This window comes from Scaptodrosophila lebanonensis, unplaced genomic scaffold, assembly GCF_003285725.1.
Source record: "Scaptodrosophila lebanonensis strain 11010-0011.00,11010-0021.00 unplaced genomic scaffold, SlebRS2 tig00000001-arrow-pilon, whole genome shotgun sequence".
In the NCBI taxonomy this organism is placed as follows: Eukaryota; Metazoa; Arthropoda; class Insecta; order Diptera; family Drosophilidae; genus Scaptodrosophila; species Scaptodrosophila lebanonensis.
This window is the reverse complement of record NW_022060529.1, coordinates 956,105-981,816: the sequence shown is the minus strand read 5'-3', so window position 1 is coordinate 981,816 and position 25,712 is coordinate 956,105. Positions and strand designations below refer to the sequence as shown.

Here is a 25,712-nt window from a genome sequence, read left to right as displayed (position 1 = left end):
CTTTTTAAATGTGGCAGAGCAGCCAGTCATTCAAAGGACATACACACTACATATGTATGTGTGTCAATTGTAATGTGAAGATCAGTTTCGTAAAATGAAATAATAATATGAAAATGCATTTTTTTAAAAGCAACAGTAACGTGAAAGCAGCCATTAAATGCACATCTTTTTTTGTTTTCAATACAATTTATTCTTGACTTGTTATACATTCATATATGTGTTTATGTATACTTGTATAAATATACGAATACTAGTGGACCTTGAATTTCAGAATACCCGATGCTTGTAGCGAGCAAAGTGAATGCAAAATTATCGGTAAACTTTTTGTAAATAAACATGGCGACCAGAGTGTGAGACAACTAGACCAAAATGGAGAAAAATTGCTTGTGCGCGAGAAAGAGAGAGAGAGAGAATTTGTGGGCCTGTGAGAGCACGTTGCGTGCAATGCGTGGGAGATATAGGAATGCGCGCGCTTTTTGGACATACAAAACAGGAAGCTTTTGGAACAATTGCACAATGTGGAGTGTAATTATTCCTCGATTGGCAATCAGTGTGACAGGAACAGCGGCAGAAGCAGCAGCAGGAGCGTCAAAAGACAATAAACCCCCGCTGTAGGCAAAGTGAAAACCACATTTTTTAAATTACAACGCAAATAAACGCATAACGAACGCGTGGGGTTGGCTTTGGCCCCTCGACGTCGGCACCGCCAGGGCTGCCAAAACGACGGGCAGACAGACAAGACAGAATTGCGCGTTCGGCGGTGCTCGGCGCCTATTGAGTTTTTAGAGGCACACCATTCATTCAGTTACAAAATTCATTCAGTGTGTGAGTGTTGATGAAGTTAGTTGTTGGCTCTTTGGCGTAAATCGTTCAGTGCGGCAATTACAAAAAAAAAACCCAACCAACCAGCTGAAATAAAAGCCATTTGAAGTGCGTCGTGTTGTTAAAAATGAAGTGCAATATGGAAAAATGTTGAAGTGAGATTTACAAGCAATAACAAAAAAGAAAAACTAACGAAATTTTTCAAAAATAAGGCACGCAATTCTTGTGTTGTCTACAAAAAAAGAAACTGTGTTGCATACTTTTGGGGCTGGCGGTAAATTCATTGTGAACATGTTGGTAAGTTCATTGCATCGGCAGTTGCAGTTAAGTTTCAAATTTATAATTTTCTAACAATTAAAAAAATTTCCAACAAATGATTTATTGATTTTTCCGCAATTCAACGCTTAAGTGATGTATGTATGTGTTTGTGTATGTGTATGTATGTGTGTCTGACTGTCTGACTGTATGCGTATATTTTTCGGTATGCACTTTTTCCAGAGAAACACCCCAGCCAATACCAGAGCGCGCTGTCGCTCCCCAAATAGCAACAACAACAGCTACAAAGAGCTGGATCAACTATTACACAAAGCAAACAACCCCCAAACTAAAAAGCGCCAACTTCTATTTTTCCATCATCAATACTTTCAACATAGACGAGTATATGTATGTATGTGGATGAATGTGTAGGTGTAGGTGTGTGAGTAGGGAGCAGGCGCGCTATGCAGCAACCCCCAATGCACGCACTCACACCAACAAATGCACACACAAACACATTCACACACACACACACACACACACACATAAAAACTCATACTCTTACACGACTAAAACAATTTTTGCCTGCCGCTGCTGCTACTGCTTTGGCATTTTCAAAACTACGGTTAGCGGTGGTGGGTGGTTGTTTTACTCACAAACACACTCACACACACACACTCATGCATAACATAAATTTTGTGTCTATAACAATTTCCGTTGCCGCCTGCCCTCCCCGGGGCCAACACTTCAAAAAACTGCAAAGGAATTGCAGTTTTGCCAAAAGTTTAAGCTGTGCTCTCGCGCTCTCCTGCATAACGGCACACAACAACAACAGAGGCGGCGGCAGCAGCGCTCGCTCTCTTTTAACTGTGAGCTGCGCTTTTAGCATATGTGAGAGTTCATATACGTATGCTGCTTTGTTGTTGTTGCTGCTGCAGCAGTTTTCTTTAATTCTTTGACGGCTGGCTCGAGTTTGTGAAGTGGGTGGTGGGTGGCAGCGGGTTGCATTGCATATGGTTTTGCTTTTATGCAACATATGTGGCATGCTACATGTGTTAGTGTGTTGCATGCGTATGTGTGTGTGCACATTTCATTATATAATTTGTATTTTATTATTTTGCTGATGAATATTGTATGGCAAACTAAAAATTTTGGTTTTTTGTTGCTAGGCAATGCAGTGGGTGGAAGGGCGGTTGATTGTTGAGTGTGCGTGCGGACATACACATATACAAATATACTACATACATATGCATTTGCAAATGTACAAACAGTACTGAGCCAGAGAGCTGTGGGCATAGAAACATACATATGTACATATGTATGTATGTAGATATGTATGAATCAATCAGATTTTGTTTAATGCAAACATTATATAATATGCAAGCTATGTATATATGTATGTACATACATATATACACATGCACATATGCATGCATTTATTTACTTGCGTATATGCATTTATATAATTGGCATTTCGCATTTGCAGTCGTAATTGAATCTAATCCTGCAGAGAACTCTATAAAGCACTTAAATAGTTTTTTGTGTATCAAGATATAAAATCCCCCTGACACACACATATCATACATATAATCGTAGTATGTATGTATGTATGTATGTACATATGTATTATACTAGCAGCTTCAGTCCGTCTTCGCTGGGTTTTTTATTTTTGCTTATAATTCTAGATTTATTTACTATGTCTCTTCCCGAGTTGTGCTCAGTTCCAGAAAGGTTGCTATAGGAACTACGCAGTAGCAGATTTTTTTGCTAGGTACCGAAAGCTTTAGCTATACGTACATACATACTTACATAGGTAATTCTTATTTTTTAATACTTTATTATTATTTCTCGTTAGGGCGACACTTTGTTTGCCCAAGTTTGACGATATTTAAGAAAGAGAGAGAAAAAGGCATAAACCAATTAAAATATGATGCACATATGTACATACATACATACAGACATATCGCTGTATGTGAATGCAATCACACAAAATAATAATAATTTATAGGTAAACAGAATTTAAATATTGTACGTACATATTGTATTGTGCGTACTTACACATACATACATTCTCTTGGTTAAATAAAGATACATTGTATTCCACTGTGAAACATATTTATAAACACTTAACGAAACAAAAAACAAACTAAAATGTTGCGGCACTGCAATTGATTTTACATTATCCATATATGCGTATATACATACACACATAATAAGCACATAAACGTGTACACACATAGCACATACATATATACGTGCAGATCGCGCAGCACCCCAACTTGTAACAAAATGACAAATAAGACATTATTAAACACTCATTTTTCATTCGTGATTAATACACACAACTTGTGCATTATTTGAATTATATTTATTGTTTAATTTAAGCCTTTTATAATAAGTTATAACACTTTCAACGATAAACGACGCGACACGCACATCATCCCGCGCAAAACTAAGCGCCGGCCCTCATTTGTCAGCAGAGCTCTCTGTAAGAATGCAGAAGTGAAAGCAAAGAATCAAAAATCATAGCTGTAAATCAAATTATGCGATTGGCATATTGTTATGGGCGTAGCAAGGATCGCAACAAAGGGGATATAATATATATGTAATAAATTGTCTTTAATATTAAATTTTTCGAAATATTAAATAAGAGTTATGTTTATTTTTATAAATCATTAACTCCCTTTAACTGCATAAACTTAATATTAATTTCGGTAAAGCTATTTAATTTTTTTTACTCTTTCATATGGTTTGCATGTTTGTACATATTTACATTTATTGTTTTCGGTCATTATATTTTTAATTTTTAATATTTAATTAAGAAATATGTATATACATATGTATATTGAAATATCGTATATTAACCCTTATTGGTATCCTATCTACAACCATGTTTATTAACTGTTTGCTTTGCTTTGTCTTCTATTTTTTTGCTGGCACTCTCATCTTAAAAGAGAGCAACGACTACGAGAGAGTGTGTATGCAACAACGAAGATAGGTTTTTGTTTTGTTTTAACTGCTGAGCCGCTTCGCGTCACTTGTGAATGAAACATGAATAAATGTTTTAATTCTTCATTTATTTAAGGATTATTTAAGTATATACCGTTAAATTAAATTAAATTAATTAATTAATTAAATTACATTAATAAATGTGTCGGGATTTTTGGATTCTTGTTATACTCTGTACATGAAATGTACACGAGTATATTAGGTTTGCGGGAGCTGAAAAATGTAACAGGCAGAAGGAGGCGTGGCAGACCCCACAAAGTACATATGTACATACATATATTCGTGATCAGCGTGACAAGACTGTCTGTCTGGCCGTCCGTCCGTATGAACACCTGGATCTCAGAGACTATAAGAGATAGAGACACCAAATTTTGCCAAAAATGCCTTATGTGTACGCTCATATAGGGCTTGTTTTATTTTTTTATTTCCCCCCTTCCCCCGTATGGGGGTTTTCCCGGTATTCCATTCGTATAATCGCCTATATCTTGGAAACTATAAGACTAAGGAATACCAAATTTTAGTCTAAGATGCCTTATGTGAATACGCAGAAAATGTGTATTTTGGAAATTCCCTCCCTCCCCCCTCTCCCGCGCAAATCGTAACTCCCGTAATTCTTGGAATTTCGAACTAAAATTTTGCAAACCCCCCAGTTAGTGCTTATGTGTCCGTATGCCAGGAATAGAAGCGCATAGACATTCATACACCCACATAGATGCAATTGCTTTGTATATGTGCAATTATATACCCTTTACGTTCGAATACCGAGAGAGGTAAAATCGATCCACATTTTTTTTTAAATGTTCTTAATAATTGTAATCTGTTTTATTATTCTAAACATATGTACAGAGTATTTCAAAGTCGGGACAGCCGATTTTAGCTTTTTTATTACTTGTTTTACGTTGTTAAATGCAGATGCACTTATTTTAACCTGCTTTATACAAGTATTGTTTTGCACATTTTGTTAATTAAAGAGAGATGTAGGTAAATTATTAAATTTTCCGCACACATATTTTTTCGCCCACACATGCCATGACTGTTTTGTGGGGACATGTGTATCAATAACTTAAGTCAAATTTAATATTGACAGCTGCGCCCTGCAAATGAGAAGATTTGAAATGATTTGATCACCATCATCAGTCACTCAAGAGCAACTGTTTTTTCATCACTAAGTTGTTTTTATTTGGTAAATCAGTTAGATTTGAGTTGAAATCGAGGTTGAGGTATCACTTAAGTTACTTTTTTAAGTACTCTGAGATTTTACATCATGGCTAAACAAAACAACTATACCTCTTCTTCTCTTTATTGTCCTTAATTTAGATTTCTTGGAACGTGGTTATGTTCTATTTGATATTTATTAATAATTATTCATTATCAAGTCGTCTGGAGTATTGAAGGATTCCCTAAACTCCTATTGCCTTTTTATTCCTCAGTTAAGTTGTATGCAGATGCGACTAATAAGTTCGACTTGTAACCAAAATGAAATCTACGAGTTTGAATAGAGAAGTGTAAAGGCAACCAGCCTTATGTTAATTTTGGAATTAGGTATTCCTCTCTGAGCAGCAACCAATCAAAGATACTAGGTGGGCAGTTGAACTAACGAACCGGCCATTTCCTGTTCATTGAATTTTAATATTTAGCCATGACTCAGTAAGAGCCCAACCGCGAAAAAAACCACCGTCGACTGTACCCTGCACCACAATTCACACACCTCACAACACACAAACACAGACATACACACACCGCGATAGAGAAAATGCGGCCCACCCACACCCACACCCACGCCCACGCGCAACCGTGCCAAGCGATCGCAAGCATTGCGCATGCGTGGCCGGTCCCACATCAGTTTACGAGAATTTGACGGCGACGCCGACGCGCCGCCATGTTGAACGAGAGCGAGTGAGGGCATGTGGAACCACCCCACAGTGGTTGGTTTGTTGCTTCACATGTGATTACACGATTTTACATGTGAATAGAAGTGGGAGAGCTCTGTCTGCATTTTGTTAAATGAGACGTGTCGAAGTGCAGCGAAAAGTAAATCGCAGGTCCCCTGCTCTTAGGACTTTTGAGCTGGCGCCCAAATGAAGCCCTATATAGGGCCCCACAACACTTTCTCCCACCAAAGAAGGGCTTCCAAGGCAACAGGTTTCTTTCTGTTTTGTTTCTCGAAGCCATGTGTACGGGGATTTTGTAATTGGCTTACTCATTATGCAGCTTTTGTTATATCATAAGAGTGATGTCCAAGGATGAGTCTTGGACTTGGTCAGTGGCAGACATCCGGCAAAGATTTCCAAGACGTTCCATTGCTCGGCAGCTGTTGCTGCATTTGCTTTCCGATCGCTGTGGTTTTTGTTGGTGGTGCGCCGGCGGCTTTCCTTGGCTAGCCAGTGGCCCACATGTTGGTCGGCTGCTGGAAACCGGTTCGCTCTGCTCCTTTTGCTCTTGCACACGAATCTGACGTTCGACAGCGAGATCGAGTGGCAATGAAGCTAAAGTAGGGTGCTCCATTTCAATGGGTAACCTGTTTTGCGTTGCGCTGCACATATGAGGTCTCTTTGCCTTTCTAGAATGACTTGGAAGGAGACTACATAAAGTCTTGTTGGTGTTCTTTCTGGAGGTTTTGTTTCGATATATTTAACTGTGTTGATCAGTTTTTTACAGTTATAGGTACTCGTAAAATCAATTTAGTTTTGCTTTTAATTTAATCGACTTAATATACATACATATGTATGTATATTTATATAAGTATCTGATTAAGTAATACTATATTTATATATGTATGGAAATGTAAAGGGCATTGTCGGGTCGACCTAAGCGGGAAATCACATTATGAGTGTTTGCGTCAGCCATCACAAGACTCTTGCACATCACCCTCCACCCACCCACCGGCGAGCTGCCAGTTGATGGCTCATAATGTTGCGAAGGCAAAACGAGAAAGAAGCAGCAAAAGAGGAAGAGGTGGAGGTACTGCAAAATGTTGCACTAGCGCGAGCAGTCGTTGATTTCCAGCCATTGATTCAGTTTAACTTTCAATTTCATTGATTTGTTGTTGTCGCTGCTGTTCTTGTTGTTGCTGTCGTAGTCATCGCATGCGTTGTTGCGTTTTAATGCCGCTGCACAGGTACATATTTTTAATGACAGCTCTATAAGTGACGCTCTGGTCTTTCCCGCATGACTCACGATAAGCAAAGTTTATTGTTGAAAGGTTAAGTTAGGTTTTCAAGTACATCCCAGCTTTAATTAAAGTCTTGTGATCAAGCTAAAAGCAGCGCCACCCAAAGACCAATTTACCTGGCGACCTCACCTTATCTATCAAAGTACCTACCTACCTGGGCCATGTATCAGCACCCTCCTTTGGGCCTTAAGTTTCTATATACACACACCCATACAGATATGTTTATATGTGTGTAGCACATAACAAAACCCAAAATGCCGCGCTCGCTAATGAACAGCGAAGCAACTCTGCCGCCGCCAACAACAACCCACATACCCGAAGATCATTACCAAACGAACGACCACCGACCGATGCCGCTAAAAAAAACGCGCAGCAGCTACGAAACAAAATCAAGTTGAGCCGCCGCACAGTGGTTCGCAATAACGTTTCTCCGTGACAAAAAGCTGTTTCCAATAGCTTGATATGAAAATGAATTACGACTCCAAAGTGGTAACTCCCAAAATTTGATGGATAATTCAGTCCACAATGAGGAATGCTTAGGATGTGGCAACGTAATTGTAATCCTTTTTACAGCCATGTTATTATTTCGTTTATTTAAAGTTAACTGTTTATTTAAAGTTAACTGTTCCTGTGATAGAAAAATAAATTTGCATTAAAATCCTATTCGTTTTAAAGAAATAAAAATATATGTTAAGGGAGCCTACACAAGCTGATACATAATTATGGAGTTATGCTCATTTTTCCCACTGTGCGACGCCGCGCCACCGCTCCCACGTAGCTGAAACTGACCTGCTTCTGCGCAGCCGCGGCCGCTCTTTCGCTTTACCACCGCCTCATCCACTTTGCCCAAAAAATATTCTACCCAAAAGTAAAACAGAGCCACCCTACGCAACAAGCGGCGGCGGCGGCAACCAAACATACACACACACGCGCGGATACATGCAGTTCTCTTCGAAACAGTCTCTCTCTATCTCTCGTTTTTGTTTCGCTCTCTGCGTTGGCGGCCAACACAAAAAAAACGTGAATGAGCGGGTGGCTTGCCTTGCCACCGACGCTTGTTTGTTGCAATTTCTCTTTTGTACGATCATTCGCTGTGTAAGGTGGCCGGCTGCGCTGCTTTGTGCGTTTCCTTTCCCTTCGTTTTGTTTCGTTTTTCCATCCATCGGCAGCAGTAGCGGCAGCTAATACAACAACAACAGCAGCAATAGCAGCTGCGTCATCGTTTTGTTGTCGCTGGTCCGCGCAGTCTGTTGGAATTTCTTGTGTCGTGCGGTCGTGTTTCGTTCTCGCGCGTAACTCAAACAGCAACAAAAATATTCTGTGCGACGCGTGTAAAGTTATTTGCCAAAATCTTTGGCCATTGTTTTATTGCATTGGTTAACAAATTGTTGTATTATTAATTGTGTACAACACTATTAATAACAAATTGATATTACTAAAGTGACAAACTGTGCGCACGTACTGCAATAAAAAAAATAGCGCCTGGGGCATAGGTGCCGGCTCTGCAAAACATAGCAATGGCCTAAGGGTGCTCGCAGGTGGAGACAAAAATTGCAACAGCAACAAAGGTACATATTAATATAATTTATATTTTTGTAAGTACATTATTAGAAGTTGTGCGTGCTATGTGTGTGCGTGTGTGTGTGTGTAACGGCAGGGTCTGCATTGCGATGTAATGGTATTGAAATTTAAAACATGGACGACATTTGTATGCTCACATATTTGTATATTTGTGCTTGTATGCATGTTGGTGTTCTCTATATTAGTGCAATGTTTGCCCATCGAAAAGGAATTGTATTGTGGCGCTGCCATACTTTCAACAGTACTTAGTATCGAAGAAAGTGCCGTTACTGTCCTAATAGGGAACATTGCCAGAAAGATGCAATATAAATGGCAAATTAAAAAGTGTTGCCTATTCGGTGATAAACATTGAGTTAAATCGAACAAGTGTCCTTTAAGTTAAGCCCTCCGCAAGAATCAATTTTGCACTACCATTTAAATGTTGTTGGCCTTTTACAAGTAATTGCAGTCAGTTTAGGAATACGATTTGCATCCAGCTAGTTCCATAAGGCCCCAACGCAATTACGTTTAAAGATCCACTAACGCAAATCCCACTTCGAAGGCCATGTCATAGCCCACAGGTAGTCAGCAACGGCAGCTCACAAAAATCGAAACCGGTTACCCAATTTCCAATTATGTACAAAAAAGCAGACAGCCACTCCAACGCCCAAAAAAACGCACTACAAACGTAGCCCACACATACACATACATACATACACACCCAAAAACCCAAGCACTCTGGGCATGACGGCACCCCTTTTCAGTGCCTGGCCTGGCTCTGCCAACACTACAACAACAACAATAAAAGATGCCAACACACAAAACGCAGCTACAAAACAAGTCGCCCTCCCTCGCTTGGTACCACGAGGGGCACAAAATGAAACCCACCACCACCACAACAACATCTCGGCGCGCGGTGGCATAAAACCATGGCATGCCAAAGCAAAATGCTCCTCGGGCTGCAGCTTGCGTGTGGTGCCTCAACCGCCGCCGGAATCGTCTTTTTTTCGAAAACCCAATATTATTTTCTCCCTCTTTATTGCCTGCTTTCGTTGCTTCTTTTGTGGGGCGGAAACTGTTGGACGTTTGTGTCTGCATACACACTTGTAGATTCCTGAATACCGCAGAGACCTGACAACCCTACTGCATGGCAATCCATGCATTATCCTACTTTCTTTCTCCTACTGCCGATGTCGATGGCGCGTCATGTTTCGTGACCCAACCAAAGGCTATTTGACTAATGCGCGACTCGTCGTTACGCCCTCACATACACACACACGCATACACAAACGTGAGTGGGTGACATACATATATACATGCATACATATGCACATAGCGCATACATATGTATGTATCAATGTATGCTTTTAAATCTTGCCTGCCTTGGTTGTCGTCGTCGTCGGGGCAGCAGGCGGTCCCCGACAAGCACCACCAAACACCACCAGACGGACCCTATTTATTTCGCTTTGGCTTTGTCACATGTCCGTCTGAGTGCTCTCGGCCCGCTCTTTAATTGCCGCCTCGCATGCTCGCCCTCTCTCTTCCTCTTTATCTCACTCTTGTCTGCTGCCATTGACGCGACTGACCGACGCCGCCTGCTGTTTCAAATGTGTATTTTTTTAGGTTTCCACTTTATTTTGGCATCCGATGCCTAAACAGGGCCCGCGTCTTTTGCCATCTACTCCTCGCACAATTTCACACACACACAGAAACAACACCCTCCCTCCTGCTATTTATTTATTAAAACTTCTGCCTGCCTGCACTTTGGCTCAACATTTTGCTGCCCGCCATCTGCCTGCCTTTGTCGCTTCTTACGAATTTGTAGATACACCCACCCACTGACTTTTGCGCGCCGCAATAATTTTCCGTTTGTTCAGTCGCTGTCGTTGTCGCTGTTCGCCCGCTCAGTTCGTTGGCGCAGACGCCCCCACAAATGTTCCCTCATAATGTTATTATACGCTAACCAAAAAAGAATACAAATAAAAAACCAGGAGTATTATAAAATTAAGGTGATGCTAGTAAATTCAAAACTGGGGCTGTAGAGGCTTATAGATGTAAGACTTGTTTTACATATCTCCATCACACGTACATACTCGTAATGTTACTTTATACATATACATATAAAAAAGTGGGCGGAGACTTGCAAAATATTTACATATGTATTTACATATGTAAGAAAATAGTTTTTTTTTTATCTATTTGTAATAACTTCCATTTCACCCTAAAATCAATCAAATTAAATTCAAAATTGTAAATAACTGTTTTCAATTTAAAACAAAACCAAGGAACTAAGCATATATTAGTAATTTCTACACTTTTCGCAAATGTCTTCATTCCTTATCTACATGTGTGCTCCTTCAGCATGAATGGGCTTTCAATATTGTTGCAGGGGTTTGTTGGTCGTGCTTTGTACAGGGTTGTCATTTCAATTGGTAGCTCTATTATTCATGGGCGATATTATCTTTGTTGGCGACACACCATTCCGACATCTGCCCAACCCACGCAAAAAAAGAGCTACACACACTCCCCTCAAAGTTCAAGTTCCCATGAACTAAAGCGACCGACCCCAAAACGCAACTTCAAAACTAAATTACGCACTTCCCGTCGCCGATCGACGGCCAACGTTGGCGGTGCCAGTGGCGGCTGCAATGTACAGCAATTCTTTTTAGGGTGGCTTGCAGAAAGAGGCAGCACATACATGCACAAACACAACACATAGTTGGTCGGTCGGTCGGTCGGTCGATCATTCAGACAGGGTACCTGCTGCTGCTACTGGTGCTATTGTGCGCAACTTCGAGGGTTGTACTAGCGACAATCGACCCCAGTCGATGTGGTGTGGTGCGGTGGCAATCTCGCCAAAAATCACATAGGAATTTCCTGTGTTACAGCGCGTTTCGCTGACGACTCTCGACGACTGCGCAGCCCGTTAGTCAGTAAGACGGTCGGTTACCTGCACACCTTTGGCTTTACCTGTTTTGGGCCAGCAGAAGCGGCAGAAACAGCAGCAGCAGCAACAACAGCAGCTGTTTGTTTGCTGCTTTCAAGGTTTTTACTTTTTACCTGCAGCCTCATCGTTGTCCCCTTTGCAAAGGCAGTGGCAGTCCCCAGACCCCAGAAAAGAGATCGTAGCCGCCACCCCATTGCGTAGGATTTCATTTTATTTGGGCCGACGATCTTCAAACTCTTTCCGTTCAGCTGGGCTGCTGGGTTGGGCTTGGGTAGGGGAACTTTTGTGTTTTATTTTTATTTTCCCTTTTTTTTGGTTGAGAGTGGCCTTTTGTTACTGGCATGGCCCAAAACATGAAACGGGTCGCTATCTTCAATTCGCTTTCTGCTTTGTGATCATCATTATCTGCGTCGCGCTGCTTCGTTCTAAATGCCCAGGGCTCAGGCCGCTGCCACCACCGCCTCCTACTACAATTTGCCTAATCGAAACCGCCGGCTGAGCTCTCAACTCTCAGCCGTTTTTCAATATTCAACAGTGACGACGTCAACGACAACAACTCCGAGTACGGCCCAAAAAAAAAAAACAAAAAAAAAAAATCGGGGCGACGAGTGCTGAAGGTTGTTGTGAAATTTCATTATGGCTCGGCTCTGTGTGTGATTTCTGTTGCTGTTGTTGTTGTTATTTTTAAGAGGCGTCCAGCGTCAACATTTCAGCGTGGTTTGGTTGGTGTTGGGTTTTGGGTTGGGTATGATTTGTCTGTATATGTATGTATGTACATATGGATGTATGTTTGTATGTCTGTCTGTCTATATGTGGTAGGGTAGGCAGGCCCGTCGTCGGCCTGGCATTTCTTGTGTGTAGGTAGGTGGTTTCTTGGAAATACGGTGTATATATGATAACCCAAATGGGTAGGAGGAGGAGGAGGAGGATGAGGAGAAGAGGAAGACGACGAGAAGGAGAAGAGCTGCAAAGAAACAAACTACACTTCAATGCTTTTTGCTGACGACGCGAGTTGGTGAGCCCAACTGATCGTTAGCTCTGCAGGGCTATACCCCTGCCTGTATAACTCTGATTTGTGGGCTAGCTAAGTCACATTGCCACATTTCTTCAAAATTTGTTGAACTTGCTTCATTAGCAGCATAGTCTAGTATATACCAAATATATTGAATGATTCATGGACATATTTTCAATTTATGGGTGGAAGTTTTTAATAAGCTTCAAATATCATAGCTAAGGATTACAAATACTTTCCGTTCATCTGCACCTCATATTCCCTTTCTACTTGTAGCTCCCTTGTAAAAAATAGTAAGCAAAAATAATAATAAATGTAATGAGAAGCAAAGCAACTTTATGTGACGGCGTCTTTCTCAACCCACTTCAATCGCGATCTCAAAACTACTAGTTATTTCCATATCAGAACAGATATTAGACAAATCAAAACTAATTCACAGCACTGTGAGTTAAGAATGTATGTAAGAAAGTATGTGATCAATTTATTATTTGACTTTATTTAGAAACAATATTGTGTTCTGTGAGGAGCCTGTAAATCACTAGACTGCCTCAGCTACAATTATTCTGAGTCACTTTAATTGACAAATAACTCACTGGCCTTTTCTTCATACCCTCCCAGTGTGTCAACCCCTAGAGCGCATCATCTCGGCAACAGGCTGCTGCCCCTTTTTCCCTCTCTCTTTAGTTGGGCAGCTGCCCAACCTGCAACCTGTCCAGCAGTACACACCCTGGCAACCCTAAAGCCGCGTGTTCGTCTGGCAGGTTGCGTTTGCGCTGCTCCGATCCTCTTCAAAACCCTCCCCTAAAAAGAAAACCAAACGGCAACATGTGCAACGATGAAATTGCTACCCCAGGCAGGCAGGCATGCTGGCTGGCTGGCAGTCAATCGGCCAGGACGAAAGCACATGTTGCACAGGACTAAAGCAGAGAAGCAAAGATTTCATAAGAAAAAGGAGCAGCATTGGCCGGAAAGGAGGGTGCGTGAGCCGCCACACACACACTTACATACATACATCCAGAAGTAAATACATACTTACAGACGGACGCCGCTTAGTCGACATCGTCGCCATTTTCTTGGCATATGCCTACGCCTGCCTGCATTTTGGGTCGAATTGCTGTTTCTGTTGTTGTAGTTGTTGTTGCTGCTGCTGCTGCTGCTGCTGCTGCTGTCGCCGTCTTTGGCTGCTGGCATTCATTTAAGAGGGCGCGCACCTGCCAACAGCTGCCAAAAAGCTGCAGCAGAAACGTTTAATGGAATATGACGGTCTCAATGGATAGCGAGCTGTCCGACTGCTCGACTGACTGCTGAACTAACTGACTGACGGACAGGCAGACAAACAAGACAGACGTTTGCCCTTGAAGAAGACGCTGGTTGTTGTTGTGACTGTTTCTGTTGCTGTTGGTGGCGCTCTTTGAACGCCCACAAGGGTCCAAATTTTTGGATGCCTTTCCAAAACAGCCAACAAATGGTGGCCCCACGCTACCTACCACCCAAAAAATACAACAACAAAACTTAAATAAATAAATAAAGAAACCAGCTTTTGGGTCGCAGCTTCGTTCGTGCCAAGCAAATTGCTTTGTCTGGCTGCCTGAATCCAAACTCAAAGAAGACACCAAAATGCACAAAAAAAAAAAAAAAAAAAAAATACCAGAGAAGCAATAACAACAGCAGCAGCTGCCTTGCCTTGCCTTGCCAGACCAGGCCACAAAAATTACCACCTGCCGCCCATATAAGCAACGTTTTCAGACAGGCCCCACCGCCCGCACCTTGATTCCCAGCTTACAAGTTTACCAGCGAAGACGATGGTGGTGGCGTCTTCACCAGTTTGTTTAACACATCTGCCGCTCATGGCAGCAAAAAAGTATATGTGGATACATTCACATACCTACATATGTATATTTATATGTACATAGGCTTGTAGCCGACGCGATCGCCTGACGTCTTGTCGCGCTCATAAACTTTGCTGCATATTTAAAATAACGCATACATACAATATGTTGTTGTTGCTGCTGTTTTTTCAGTTTTGTACATTATCTGTTTTGTTTACCAAACCATCATCATCAGCATCAATATTTTATGCAAAAAAGCTTCACCCCCAGCAGCTACGCCTTTAAATTTGACCCACGCAGCAGGCGACAGCAACAACAACAACAGCAGCAGCAGCAATGTTAATGCAACAGCAAACACAGCCCACACACGCATGCGCCGCTCTTTACACACTCTCATCTCTTCTCTTCTTGGGACGATGCTGCGTCTGCGCCCGCGTGGGCGTGAGAGCGCGAACTTATAAATAAGTGAAGGAGAGAGCCAAACATTTGATATTTGTTGTTAATTTGGCGCGCCATAAAGTTCAAGATTTTATGTTGTGGTTCAGTGTTGTTGTTGCTAGTGCTGCGGTGGTCACCACCATTCGACTATGGTCAGTCGAACCACCCACCCTCTTAGGCTGTCGTGTAGTGGTTGTTGTTACTTTTGTGGCTGGTTGTTTATGGCGCGATTGCTGCACAGTGGTTGAAGTTGTAAACAAACATATTTTCATTTTAATAATTTTTATTTTATTGAGTGAGCAAATATATGTTGTCGACCCGAGTTAATATTATTTTTAACTATAATACAATTATCTTATTAATATTATATAGATTGAAACCTAATTCGAATGAATAGTAACTAGAAAATCCCTGCCGTTGACCATTTTGTTCTTAATAATAGTAGAGCGCATAGAACAAAAAATTTGCCACTTCAAAGAATTATTAGATATTGCAAAGTCGAATTACCATTATATTTGAAATTTACTTTCCTGCAAATATCACAATTCGACATTATTAACCGTTCGTTCTCGGTCAAGCTTAAACCATTTATTTTATATGTGTATGTATATACATACATACGTATTTACATATGTATGTACATATGTTCGCTCCCTTGTCCCAGTGCCACATACGCGAAAATGTTTTTTAATAACTGCGTGAGGCGGCGTCGATTGGTGATGGCGACGGCACAGATGATTGCGGCCTGGCTAGCTGGCGTTAACATGTCATTAGCGTTCCTTGTCTACCTCGTCCGCTGCCTGGCCTTTCACCGCAGCAGCGCAAAAGCAATAACAGCAACCAAGTCAAAGCGCACAAATAATGTTGTGGCTCACCCTGAGCTGCCAGGTCGGACCAGCCCACGGGTGTTAAAAAATGTGTATTTAACTACACACACAAATATATGTATGTGTACATACATACAGACACACACATACATGCAAATATCTGTCTGCCTGTGCTTAGTAATTTGCGCTTTGACGTACACCCGCAGCCAATACCTTGTCATGCCTCCCACCCCTCCCAAATAAAATGTAAAAATCTACCACCAACTTGCGACCCATTTCGATCGACTCTGGTTAGCTGATGATGGTCCATTAATAGCACGCAACAATTATGGCAACGACAACAAATACCTACAGTAAACAGCCATCATAAAAAAGCATGTATAAAAGTATATAAATATAAATATATATTTTATATATACTAGGTGCATTGAAATAGTCACAAAATTAATTTCATATTGTTACATATGATTCCTTGGCTTGATTCACAAGATTCGTTGCTTTGTTTAAAATTTTGTATTGCAAATTTTCAATTTGGAGAAATGAAGTGTCATTTGTTTTGGAACGCCGCTACGCTATATGGTTTCCACATATCCTTAAAATGATGTTGGTTGAGCTTCTTCTCTTGATGGAAACAGAATACCCCAAACAATTAACCCACTGCGCCAAAGCGTTTTTTTTTTTGCAGCCGCTCAAAAATTTCCAATAGCTGCGATCACAGAACATAAAACGAAAGCAGCTGCTTGTTGGCACCCATACCTCTTTAGGGGAGAGACGCATGTGTGGCGATCGGAAAGACGCTCTTGCTCTTATGTATAAATATTACAGCAGCAATACAAAAACAATATCAGAAGCAGGCACAACAACAGCACGCGGTGCTCCCCCAACCGGCATTTTTTCAGCTGCCAACCGGTTTCGCGTTTTGGCGCTCTCCCTCTCTCTTGTTCTCTTTCATTTTCTCGACACATCGTTGTTGACTCCCCCAAATTGCGTTGTCATTGCGGCGGCGTCTCTGCTTTTTCTGTAGTTTTTTTTTTGCACACCCACACATACACATACAGCCGTCGCTGATCGTTCTGATGTGCGATGTAGAGTTGTTGTAAATTGATTTGGTTGTTACTGTTGTTGTTTTCTGCGACAGCGGCTGTTGCGCCCATTTTCAGCCCACTCACTGACGCGCCCGTTTTACGCCGCAGTCGCCGCTGTTGTTGCTGTTGTTATTACTGTGTGCCATTAGCGAAGCGGATGTTGTTGTAGCCGCCGCCTGTGGCCTCCATGACACGCCACTCCACTCTGTGCCAAGCCATTCGATGGTAGCACCCGTGTCTCATTGTCAACACCCACACACGTGGGTGGGTGGCTTTTGTTTTTGTTGTTGCTTGATGTACATTTGTAAGTATATAGTATGTATGTAAGTACAGAAGGAAACATATGTACTATGTACTCGTATGTACTCTATGCACATGAAAAAGAGTTTTGCATGCCCTTGCCCATCGGGGCTATTATCGATCAATGTATCACGGGCTCTGTTTCAAAGAGGATCATTTAGAATAATGTTATCTGCTTTCTTTTGATAAAATGCTATTTGTGTTTTTCAGTTGTAAGAAGATATCGAATGTAATTTTTATGTCAACGTTTTTTTAAAGAATATGTTATAGGAATATTGACATACTATATAACCTGTATTTGCATCTAATTGTAACTTTCGTTACTTACTTTTCGAAAATCCATGTCGCCTATTCGAACTGGAAGGCTACAGTAATACTATACTATATCTATGTACATGACTTGATCTTGAATGCAGTCAAAGTCAAGCACCACTAAAAATAATAAAAGCAACAGCACCAACTACAACTCCCGCTTGAACAATAAATGCCCTTCGCTTCAAAAACCACACGCAGTCTCTGACTCTTACTCGGATCGAGAGGTGTTGGTGGAGAGCTGGGAGGGTGGGGGGGTGTATGGAGCTGGGTTGGCAGACAGACCCAACAAACCGAAGCAAAAGCCGCAAAAGGCAAAAAGCAAACAAAAACAACGCCCCCATACCGCATTGACGGCCATAGCCACACTACAAGCACCACCACCACCACCACAACAACAACAACATCCAACTCTTGTGCAAAAAGCACACGAAGCATAAAATCAAATATGCAAAACTCAAATACGAAATATGAACTCTAAAAGCTGGCAAACAGGCGGCGGGGAGGTAGGACGGGAGACAGGCGGGAGGGCGTACAGGCAGGCAAAGCGAAGCTAAAGAAACAGCGTTAAAAAATACAAACAACAACAACAACGCTCACAATGGGGTACGGGTCTGTGGGGTCTTGGCTCCCACTCTGCTACGGATTTGGTGTGGCGTGGGTGAGCTACAACAACATCAACAACAACAATAATAACAATTGGTCAGCAACTTTAGTTGTTGCTGCCACACTGTGGCAAAACTTTTGTGCCCCCAGTCCAAAAGTCCAAGGGGGTCGCAGCAACATGTGGACAAACAACCAAACCACCCACTGCAGCTAAGGCAACCAAAAATTGGCCAACAAAAGTGCCGCCAAAATGCACAACATTTGAGAGTATGTGTGTGCTTTGGGCAACAGTTTCTTGTTGTTGTTGTTTTATTTCTCTGTTGTTGCCGCTGACAATTTGTCTTGCGTCTTTACGATGCGCCAAGAATTGGGTGTGCGCTTGCTCTATGGGTTTTTGAGTGCCTGCCCCCGTTGTTGTTCTTATTATTGGTGGTACTGTTGCTGGGCACGTCAGCGCATCGTTGTTGTTGCTGTCGCCGCTGTGGTAAATTTATTAATTTATGCAGCAAAAAAGACGTTGTGCGCCAAGCCTGGGCCTGAGTTTAGGTCGCAAATATCCAAACTAAACAAAAAATGGGCGGCGACAAAAACACAGAGTTTGAATTGATGAAAATATTTTCAAATTTGAACTGCATATTTATTTTTGATTAAGTGTTGGAAACAAAGCTACAAAAATCAAGATCAGACTCAAATTGTTGATTCCTATCTTTATACTTGTAAGCTTCCCCATTTTTCGCATCGAAGTCGGAACTGAAATTCCAAAAGCATATTTTGTGTGCTTGTGAATTTTTTGTCGGGTGAGCTGCGGCTACACAAACAATAAAATCCCATAAACAAAAAGCCCGCTCAAAATCTGTGCTGACTCAGCTGATGCTGCTAAAGACGACAGTAACGACGACGACGACGACGACTTTGACGATGTCGGTGAAACCGAAGCCCCCCACGCAAGCGCCCAAGCCAGTTTGGGTTCGTGTGTCAGCGCGCGATTCTCAGAAAAGACATCGTTTGAGGCTTCGGCAATTTGCCGGATGTGCGTTAAACACCTTGACTAACTTAAATTTCGCGCTCTCTCTCCCTCTCTCTCTCTCTCTGATTATCTCTTTTCCAAAGTATTTATTTGTCAAACTTGACTTTACATTCTCTTGTTTATCTTTGCTTTACTTTGCAGCATTCAAAGCGCTCACGTAGAGGCAAAAGCGAGAGAAGTAGTGGCTGCAATTCTATAGCAACGCGCCCGCAATCAACCCCCAAACAGCCGGAGCAATGGCAACACTAATCCCACCCAGCTCTCAAGCGACGAGCTCACAGTCCTCAAATGTTGAGGCGACATATGAAGATATGTTCAAGGAAATCACACGTAAACTGTACGGCGAGGAGACCGGCAACGGTTTGCATACGCTCGGTACGCCGGTGGCCCAAGTGGCCACCAGTGGTCCGACAGCGGTGCCTGAGGGCGAGCAGCGCTCCTTCACAAATCTGGTAAGTACTAGCTGAAGAAGAAATAGATAGAGAAACATGACCTCAAGCCCTCAATTTTTCCCATTTCTGCAGCAACAAATTGATCGCTCTGCGGCCCCCAGCATTGAATATGAACATAATGCGGCTTCTGGAGGTGGCAGCACTGGCGGAGCGGGCGGCAACGGGGGTAGCAACGTGGTTACCACACAGGCCAATGTAATCCAACAACAGCAACAGCAGCAGCAACAACAACAGCCGGATGCTGGAAACTCCGTTGTAGTCACAGCAAGTGGAGCCGGAGGCTCTATCGTGGCAGCTCCCAGTGTCGCTGCTGTGGGCAGCTTCAAGTCAGAGGATCACCTAAGCACAGCCTTTGGATTGGCCGCGCTCATGCAGAACGGCTTCGCAGCTGGTCAGGCGGGTACTCTGCTCACCACCCAGCAGGCCATTCAGAAGGCGGGCGAGCAACAACAACGTTGGGCGCAAGACGGTACCGGGGCCGAACAACAGCCCCAACTAGTCCAATGGACGACGGGCGGCAAGCTCCAGAGCTATGCGACCAATCAGCAACAACAACAACAGCAGCAGCAACAACAACAGCAACAACAACAGCATCAGAGCAGCACGCCCAAGTCCAAGTAAGTCAAATGTTGTCTACTTCAATGCTTCAATTCTTAAGTAGTAGCATATTTTGGAAGCAAGGTCGCAAATTATCTAAAAAGTTAATTAAGAGGATAGCGATTTTTCTATACATATGTATACAAAAGATTCTAAATTGAATAAAATAATGAATGGGAAATGCATATTTGCATATATACATACATACTTCAGAAATATATTGACAAATTCTTCAATTTTTTAAACTAATTAATAGCTTTAATAAGTTCAGGAATAACTTCAGCTTTTAAAGAAAATACGAAATGAAATAGAGTTGTCAATCTTTTTACAATGAAAAATATTTGCAGTTATTAATTGCTTTTATCAGACAATTCCTGATACCTGCTAATTAGTAGTGGTAGAAATATTGTCACACATAAAAACACAGAAAATTTCAAATGATGTTGGATCTAATAAGTGGGTGATCAAATAGATGGATCGTAATTTGTGGGGCTTCCTTTACTAACGCTTTTCTAATTTCCATATGATTTTCAGAAAGCATCGTCAGGAGCATCATCCCACAACCGGCAGCGAGCTAATCTATGCCAGCCCCTCTACCTCGGCGAATGCGGCTGCTCAGAATCTGGTCCAGTCCACGCCCACCTCGTCCAGCAACAATAATGTGGGGGTGCCCAGCACCAGCAGCAGCGGCGGCAGCAGTAGCTCCAGCGGAGGCGGCAGTCGCAAGAAGTCCGCGCAGGCGCAGGCCGCCGCTGCCGCCAATGGAGTGCACATACAGAAACGCTATGCCTGCACCCACTGTCCCTACTCAACAGATCGGCGAGATCTGTACACGCGCCACGAAAATATACACAAGGACGAGAAGCCCTTCCAGTGTTATGCCTGCCTCAAGCAATTCAATCGAGCCGATCATGTGAAAAAGCATTTCCTGCGCATGCATCGCGAACTACAGTACGACATCAACAAGACGCGACGTCATGTGCCTGCAGGCAGCGGAGGCGGTGGTTCGCATCATTCGGGCGGTCGGGGCAACGTGACCATCAATCCGGCCAATGTGAACATTGACAATGCCTTCCTGGAAGCCCAACGTCATCCCACCATACCCTCGAGCAGCATGAGCATTGTGGAGACCATTGAAGCAGTAGCCTCGGCAGCAGATATGCCGTTGACGCAGCTCAAGCAGGAGAAACTAGACGATGGCACCGTGCTGCCACTACATGTAGGTGCGGGAGGTGTTGTTATGGCGAACACAGTGGCTGCGCCGGTTGCGTCCAGCTCGAGCTCGAATAATGGCAACAACGGCAATGGATCGGGTCTGCTGAAGCCCAAACGAGAGAAGCGCTTCACCTGCTGCTATTGTCCCTGGTCTGGGGCTGACAAGTGGGGCCTTAAGCGTCATCTAAATACGCATACAAAGCCCTTCGTTTGTCTGCTGTGCGATTACAAGGCGGCGCGCTCCGAGCGCCTAGCCACACATGTTCTTAAGGTGCACAATAAGCGCGCCTGCAGCAAGTGCTCCTATCTGGCGGACACCCAGGAAGAGTTCCAGGCGCACATGAGTGATGTGCAGTAAGTATCCTATTAGATTCTTAAGCAAAGAGCACGGGGACTAGAGGTATAATGGGTCCATACAAACCTTTTATGTGAGGGATTGGGCACGTCTTAAGCCCATAGAATTCCAACCTCTCTCTCAACTCGTCTGACTTACTGTTATTGCCTAGAAACTAGTTGAGGTCCGCTAATATATAAGAAAACATTAGAGGTCGGTCAATATGCCTCAAAATTTTAGATATATATATAAGTAGTATAGAGCTTTTGTGCTATAATGCAGAATTTTGTCGAGCCTACACATATGAACATATACATATGTAGTCGTTCTACTTACTATATATGTAGTCTGATTTTCTCTGGTGCTTATTATTAATCTCTCGATATCATCTAGTCCTACTGCTTATTGCCTCAATTACTAACCATACTCACTTTCTATCAATACCTTCCACCATCCACTCTCTTAATCCAAAACTTGCAGTCCGCACGACAATCGCCCGGCCCGCAACAATAGCAACAACAATAACAACAACAGCTCGACTAACAATTCAACGCATAATAATAATCTCAATGTATTGCGCACCATTGGCAACACTTTGGTAGCCAACAATCAACTGAATACGTTCCACAATGCCGGCAACGCTTTTGGGTAACGTTTTCAGATCCCTCCCAAAAACAAAATACCAAACCAAAAACAGTAACACACTCACACACAAACAATTCACTCAGCGAGCAACCAGCTAACTAGACCACTCCTCGTTCTTGTTCTCCCATCTCTTTGTGCGTTCCACTCTCTGATGCTCTGCGATGATGTCTGTCTTCGTTAACTGAAAACCTTTAGCAATACCTCGAGCGGCACCAGCAATACCGTTGGAAATGCCGGCGGTGGTGCCGTGACCATCTATACGACCACAAGCACCAATGATGGTGGCGGCAACGCCACCGGCACCGGTGTCGGCAACATTACCGGTGGCCCCCTGCAGGAGATCATTGTGAATCCGACATCGATGGTAGGTTGGCGTTTGAGTGCCAACGGTTCCTTGATACCACCGCATGATCTGCTCACCGGCGGCCTGCCGAATGCCGCCGCACAAAAACGCGGCTCAGAACGATTGTTTCAATATCTTGAGGCCGATGGCAGCGATCCGGAGGACTATGCGCGGTATTTGCCATTGAGTTTCCATCTGAAAATTGTCTTGTTTGCCTACTTTATTCATTTTTGTCCCATTTGATTTTGTACTTTTCTTTTAAACGGAAACATTTGTATGTGTGTTGCTTCAGTTTGTTGTTTGCTTGCGTCCTTTTACTTTCTTCGAAACTTACGTTTTTGATTTAATTTCTACTTAAATCAAATACATTTCATGTGTATCCTTGCAAATTTTTTCCGTTTACTAAACCGTATTATTCGTTGCATTTTTTTACACGAAAAATACTGTGTTTGTTTTTCCAAGTGGCATATTTTTTCGTTATATTGTTACCTTAGATGTTAATTTGTATCAAGAGGATTTTGTGTTTTCAATTTTTATTAATTTCTGCTTCTTATTGTACTCCATTACATTTTATTAAACCACAATTTCCATTTATGTCTTTTGCAGTCTGCTTAAAATGGACGCCATTAGTCGCAACACCGCTTCGGTCGCTCAGGATTTTCATAAAGCGGGAGGCGTGCACGAGTTGAAAATACCAGCGAATCATCAACTCCTGTTCAATAATAAACTGCCTTCGCAATGGACGACACGAGAGGCTGCTGCGCTACTCCACAGCCTAAGCAACATGGGCAACATCCAGCAGCAACAACAGCGACAGAAGTTTGGCATCCGTGCCCGCCAGCATTCCACCGGCGAGGATGATGAGAACACACCCTCATCGGCCAGTTCCTCGACCTATTCGGGCGACGAGTACAACATGTCGGCGACGTCGCCAATGAAGTTGTCGCGCAACAGCAACAGCAGCAGCAACAACAACACGCCACATATTGCTGATGCCGATGAGGAAGCACAGAACACCAAGGCGATGATGGCGACGGCATTTCTGGAAGCTGCTGCTTACGAGCAAACGGCCATCGAACTGCTCGCCAGTAAGCGCAAGCTTAAAATCGAAAGCGAAAACGATGAGGATCAAGAGAATCAGCAACACCAGCAGCAGCAATATCGTGCGCAGCTTATTAAATCGTCTCCCGCGTATAAACTAAATACAAATCACAACAACAACAACAACAATAATAACAGCAACTATTACAACAACCAAAATGGACGCAACAGCAGCAGCAGCAGCAACAACAACAACAATAAAGCGTCAAGAAATGCCGTTCATCATCATTGCCAGGATGACAAGGAGAACAACACGAATGTAACAGCAATAGCAAGCACTGTTGCAGCTGCTGCAGCAACCGCAGTGGCTGCAGCAACAAACACACCAAACAATAACAACAACACCAACAACAACACAACCTTTCTCACACAAATGGAGTATCAGAATCTCAATCGCATTGGCACACAATTTCAGAATTATGTTAAGGATATTATCAATAAGTATTATGCCGCCGAAACGCCGCTCATGTTAGCCGCCGCAGCTGCTGCCCTGCCCACAGCAACAACCACTGGTCAGCAGCGGGAGCGGGAGCAACACGAGCAGCGTCAGCACGGAATCTCACCCAACAAGCGACGACGTCTGTTGAGCGAGACTGAAGAGTATATTGAGTATTTGCGTAATAAGGAGGATATCACATTAACTATCACGCCCAAGACGCCCACAATGCCGCTATCAACGCCGCTACCACCACAACCACCAGCACAACACCAACAACCAGTAGCAGCACCAGCAGTGGCTGTCAAATCGCAGCCCTCATCTCTGCTTAAGCGCCAACTGGATTTGGCTGCGCCCATGCGAAAAAGTCCTAAGAAGGTACCCAACATGAATGCCTCAAGCAACTCCTCACGCAAATCACTCAACCACCTGGCCACGCTATTGCCGCTACTCGCTGATGCGGCCAGCAAGCAGGAATACTTAGCAGCACCGCTTGACTTCAGCAAAAAGCCCGGCACACCTCCGCCGCCGACAACATTGTCCTCATCGTCGTTATCATCGTCATTGTCGTCTTCAGGCATAGCCGGAGCTGGAGTAGAGCCTGCGCGCTCCTCACGAAAACAGGCACAGCCGAAGAAAATACGCCTCACACCCGAGGCAATGATCGCTCAGTTACGAGACAAATATCTCAATCGCATGGGCCACCACAAACTCAGCTGCGCCCTGTGCAGCAATGCCAGTGGAGGACAAGGTCGGGGCATGGTCTTCAGCTACCACACCAAAGGCTCTTTGGCGCTGCATCGTTATTGGAAACATTGCGGCACGAATGGCGGAAGGAGCAACACCAATTGTCGGCAGTGTGGCGCGCAGTTTGCACAAAACTACAGTTTGGCATTGCACAAGCGTCTCAAGCATGCACAACTGAAGACGCTCGCTGTTCAACTGTGTTAGGCTCATTGAGTTACTTCTTGCGAATTGTTTTCACAACGTTGTCTAATCACTTTTTCACTTAGCAAATTTTTGCTGCCATATACATATGTACGAGTATGTATGTATGTAGTATGTATGAAACAAATGCAATTATCAGGCATTGAACATTCAAATTGGGAATTGTTTGAACAAAATAAAAACACATTATTTTTTTAAATTTTAAGTTGTGATGTACCTGAAATATGATTTCTCTTTTTAAAAACAAAGCAAAACAAAAATCGAAATACTGTAAAAATCGTTTAAATTCTCTAGCGCATAATTTGAATGAATTTCATTATATTAGTTATACAATCAAGGTTATGTACGAGTATGTGAACACCCACACACAAATACGAGTACATGCGCTTGTGGAATACTCACATAGTAGTGTTGAAAGCAAAGACATGAACAATATACAT

The 25,712-nt window shown here is 42.9% G+C and overlaps 2 protein-coding genes across 8 annotated transcripts in view; one reads left to right on the top strand and one right to left on the bottom strand.

Moving 5' to 3' along the window:
• The window catches only part of LOC115634030, a 147,125-nt gene extending 143,664 nt beyond the window's left edge, over positions 1 to 3,461 (bottom strand). The window contains exon 1 of one of the 5 annotated variants that reach the window (XM_030531571.1): positions 3,136 to 3,461. The gene's annotated coding sequence lies outside the window, so the exon portion shown is untranslated. The remainder of the gene's footprint in view (positions 1 to 3,135) is intronic. The other 4 variants (XM_030531570.1, XM_030531569.1, XM_030531566.1 and 1 more) reach the window with 4 other exon arrangements.
• LOC115634026 (protein charlatan) lies at positions 846 to 25,477 on the top strand. Of its 3 annotated transcripts, XM_030531561.1 has the most exons (7): positions 846 to 1,119; positions 19,343 to 19,653; positions 19,726 to 20,270; positions 20,785 to 21,819; positions 22,280 to 22,447; positions 22,640 to 22,960; positions 23,394 to 25,477. In XM_030531561.1, the coding sequence occupies exons 2-7, from the start codon at positions 19,438 to 19,440 to the stop codon at positions 25,273 to 25,275; spliced, it is 4,167 nt and encodes a 1,388-aa protein (XP_030387421.1). In that variant the 5' UTR covers positions 846 to 1,119; positions 19,343 to 19,437; the 3' UTR covers positions 25,276 to 25,477. The 3 variants fall into 3 exon arrangements, with proteins under 3 accessions (XP_030387421.1, XP_030387422.1, XP_030387423.1); XM_030531562.1 differs by lacking the exon at positions 22,280 to 22,447; XM_030531563.1 differs by lacking the exons at positions 22,280 to 22,447; positions 22,640 to 22,960 and having other exon boundaries at positions 847 to 1,119.
• Positions 25,478 to 25,712: the final 235 nt, after the last annotated feature.

Excerpts from the sequence above, each read along its gene's own strand:
- LOC115634026 (XM_030531561.1), top strand. The coding sequence starts at position 19,438 with ATGGCAACACTAATCCCACCCAGCTCTCAAGCGACGAGCTCACAGTCC. Across the intron at positions 20,271-20,784 it reads AGCAGCACGCCCAAGTCCAA|AAAGCATCGTCAGGAGCATC; the intron begins GTAAGTCAAATG and ends TATGATTTTCAG. Across the intron at positions 21,820-22,279 it reads GCGCACATGAGTGATGTGCA|TCCGCACGACAATCGCCCGG; the intron begins GTAAGTATCCTA and ends CAAAACTTGCAG.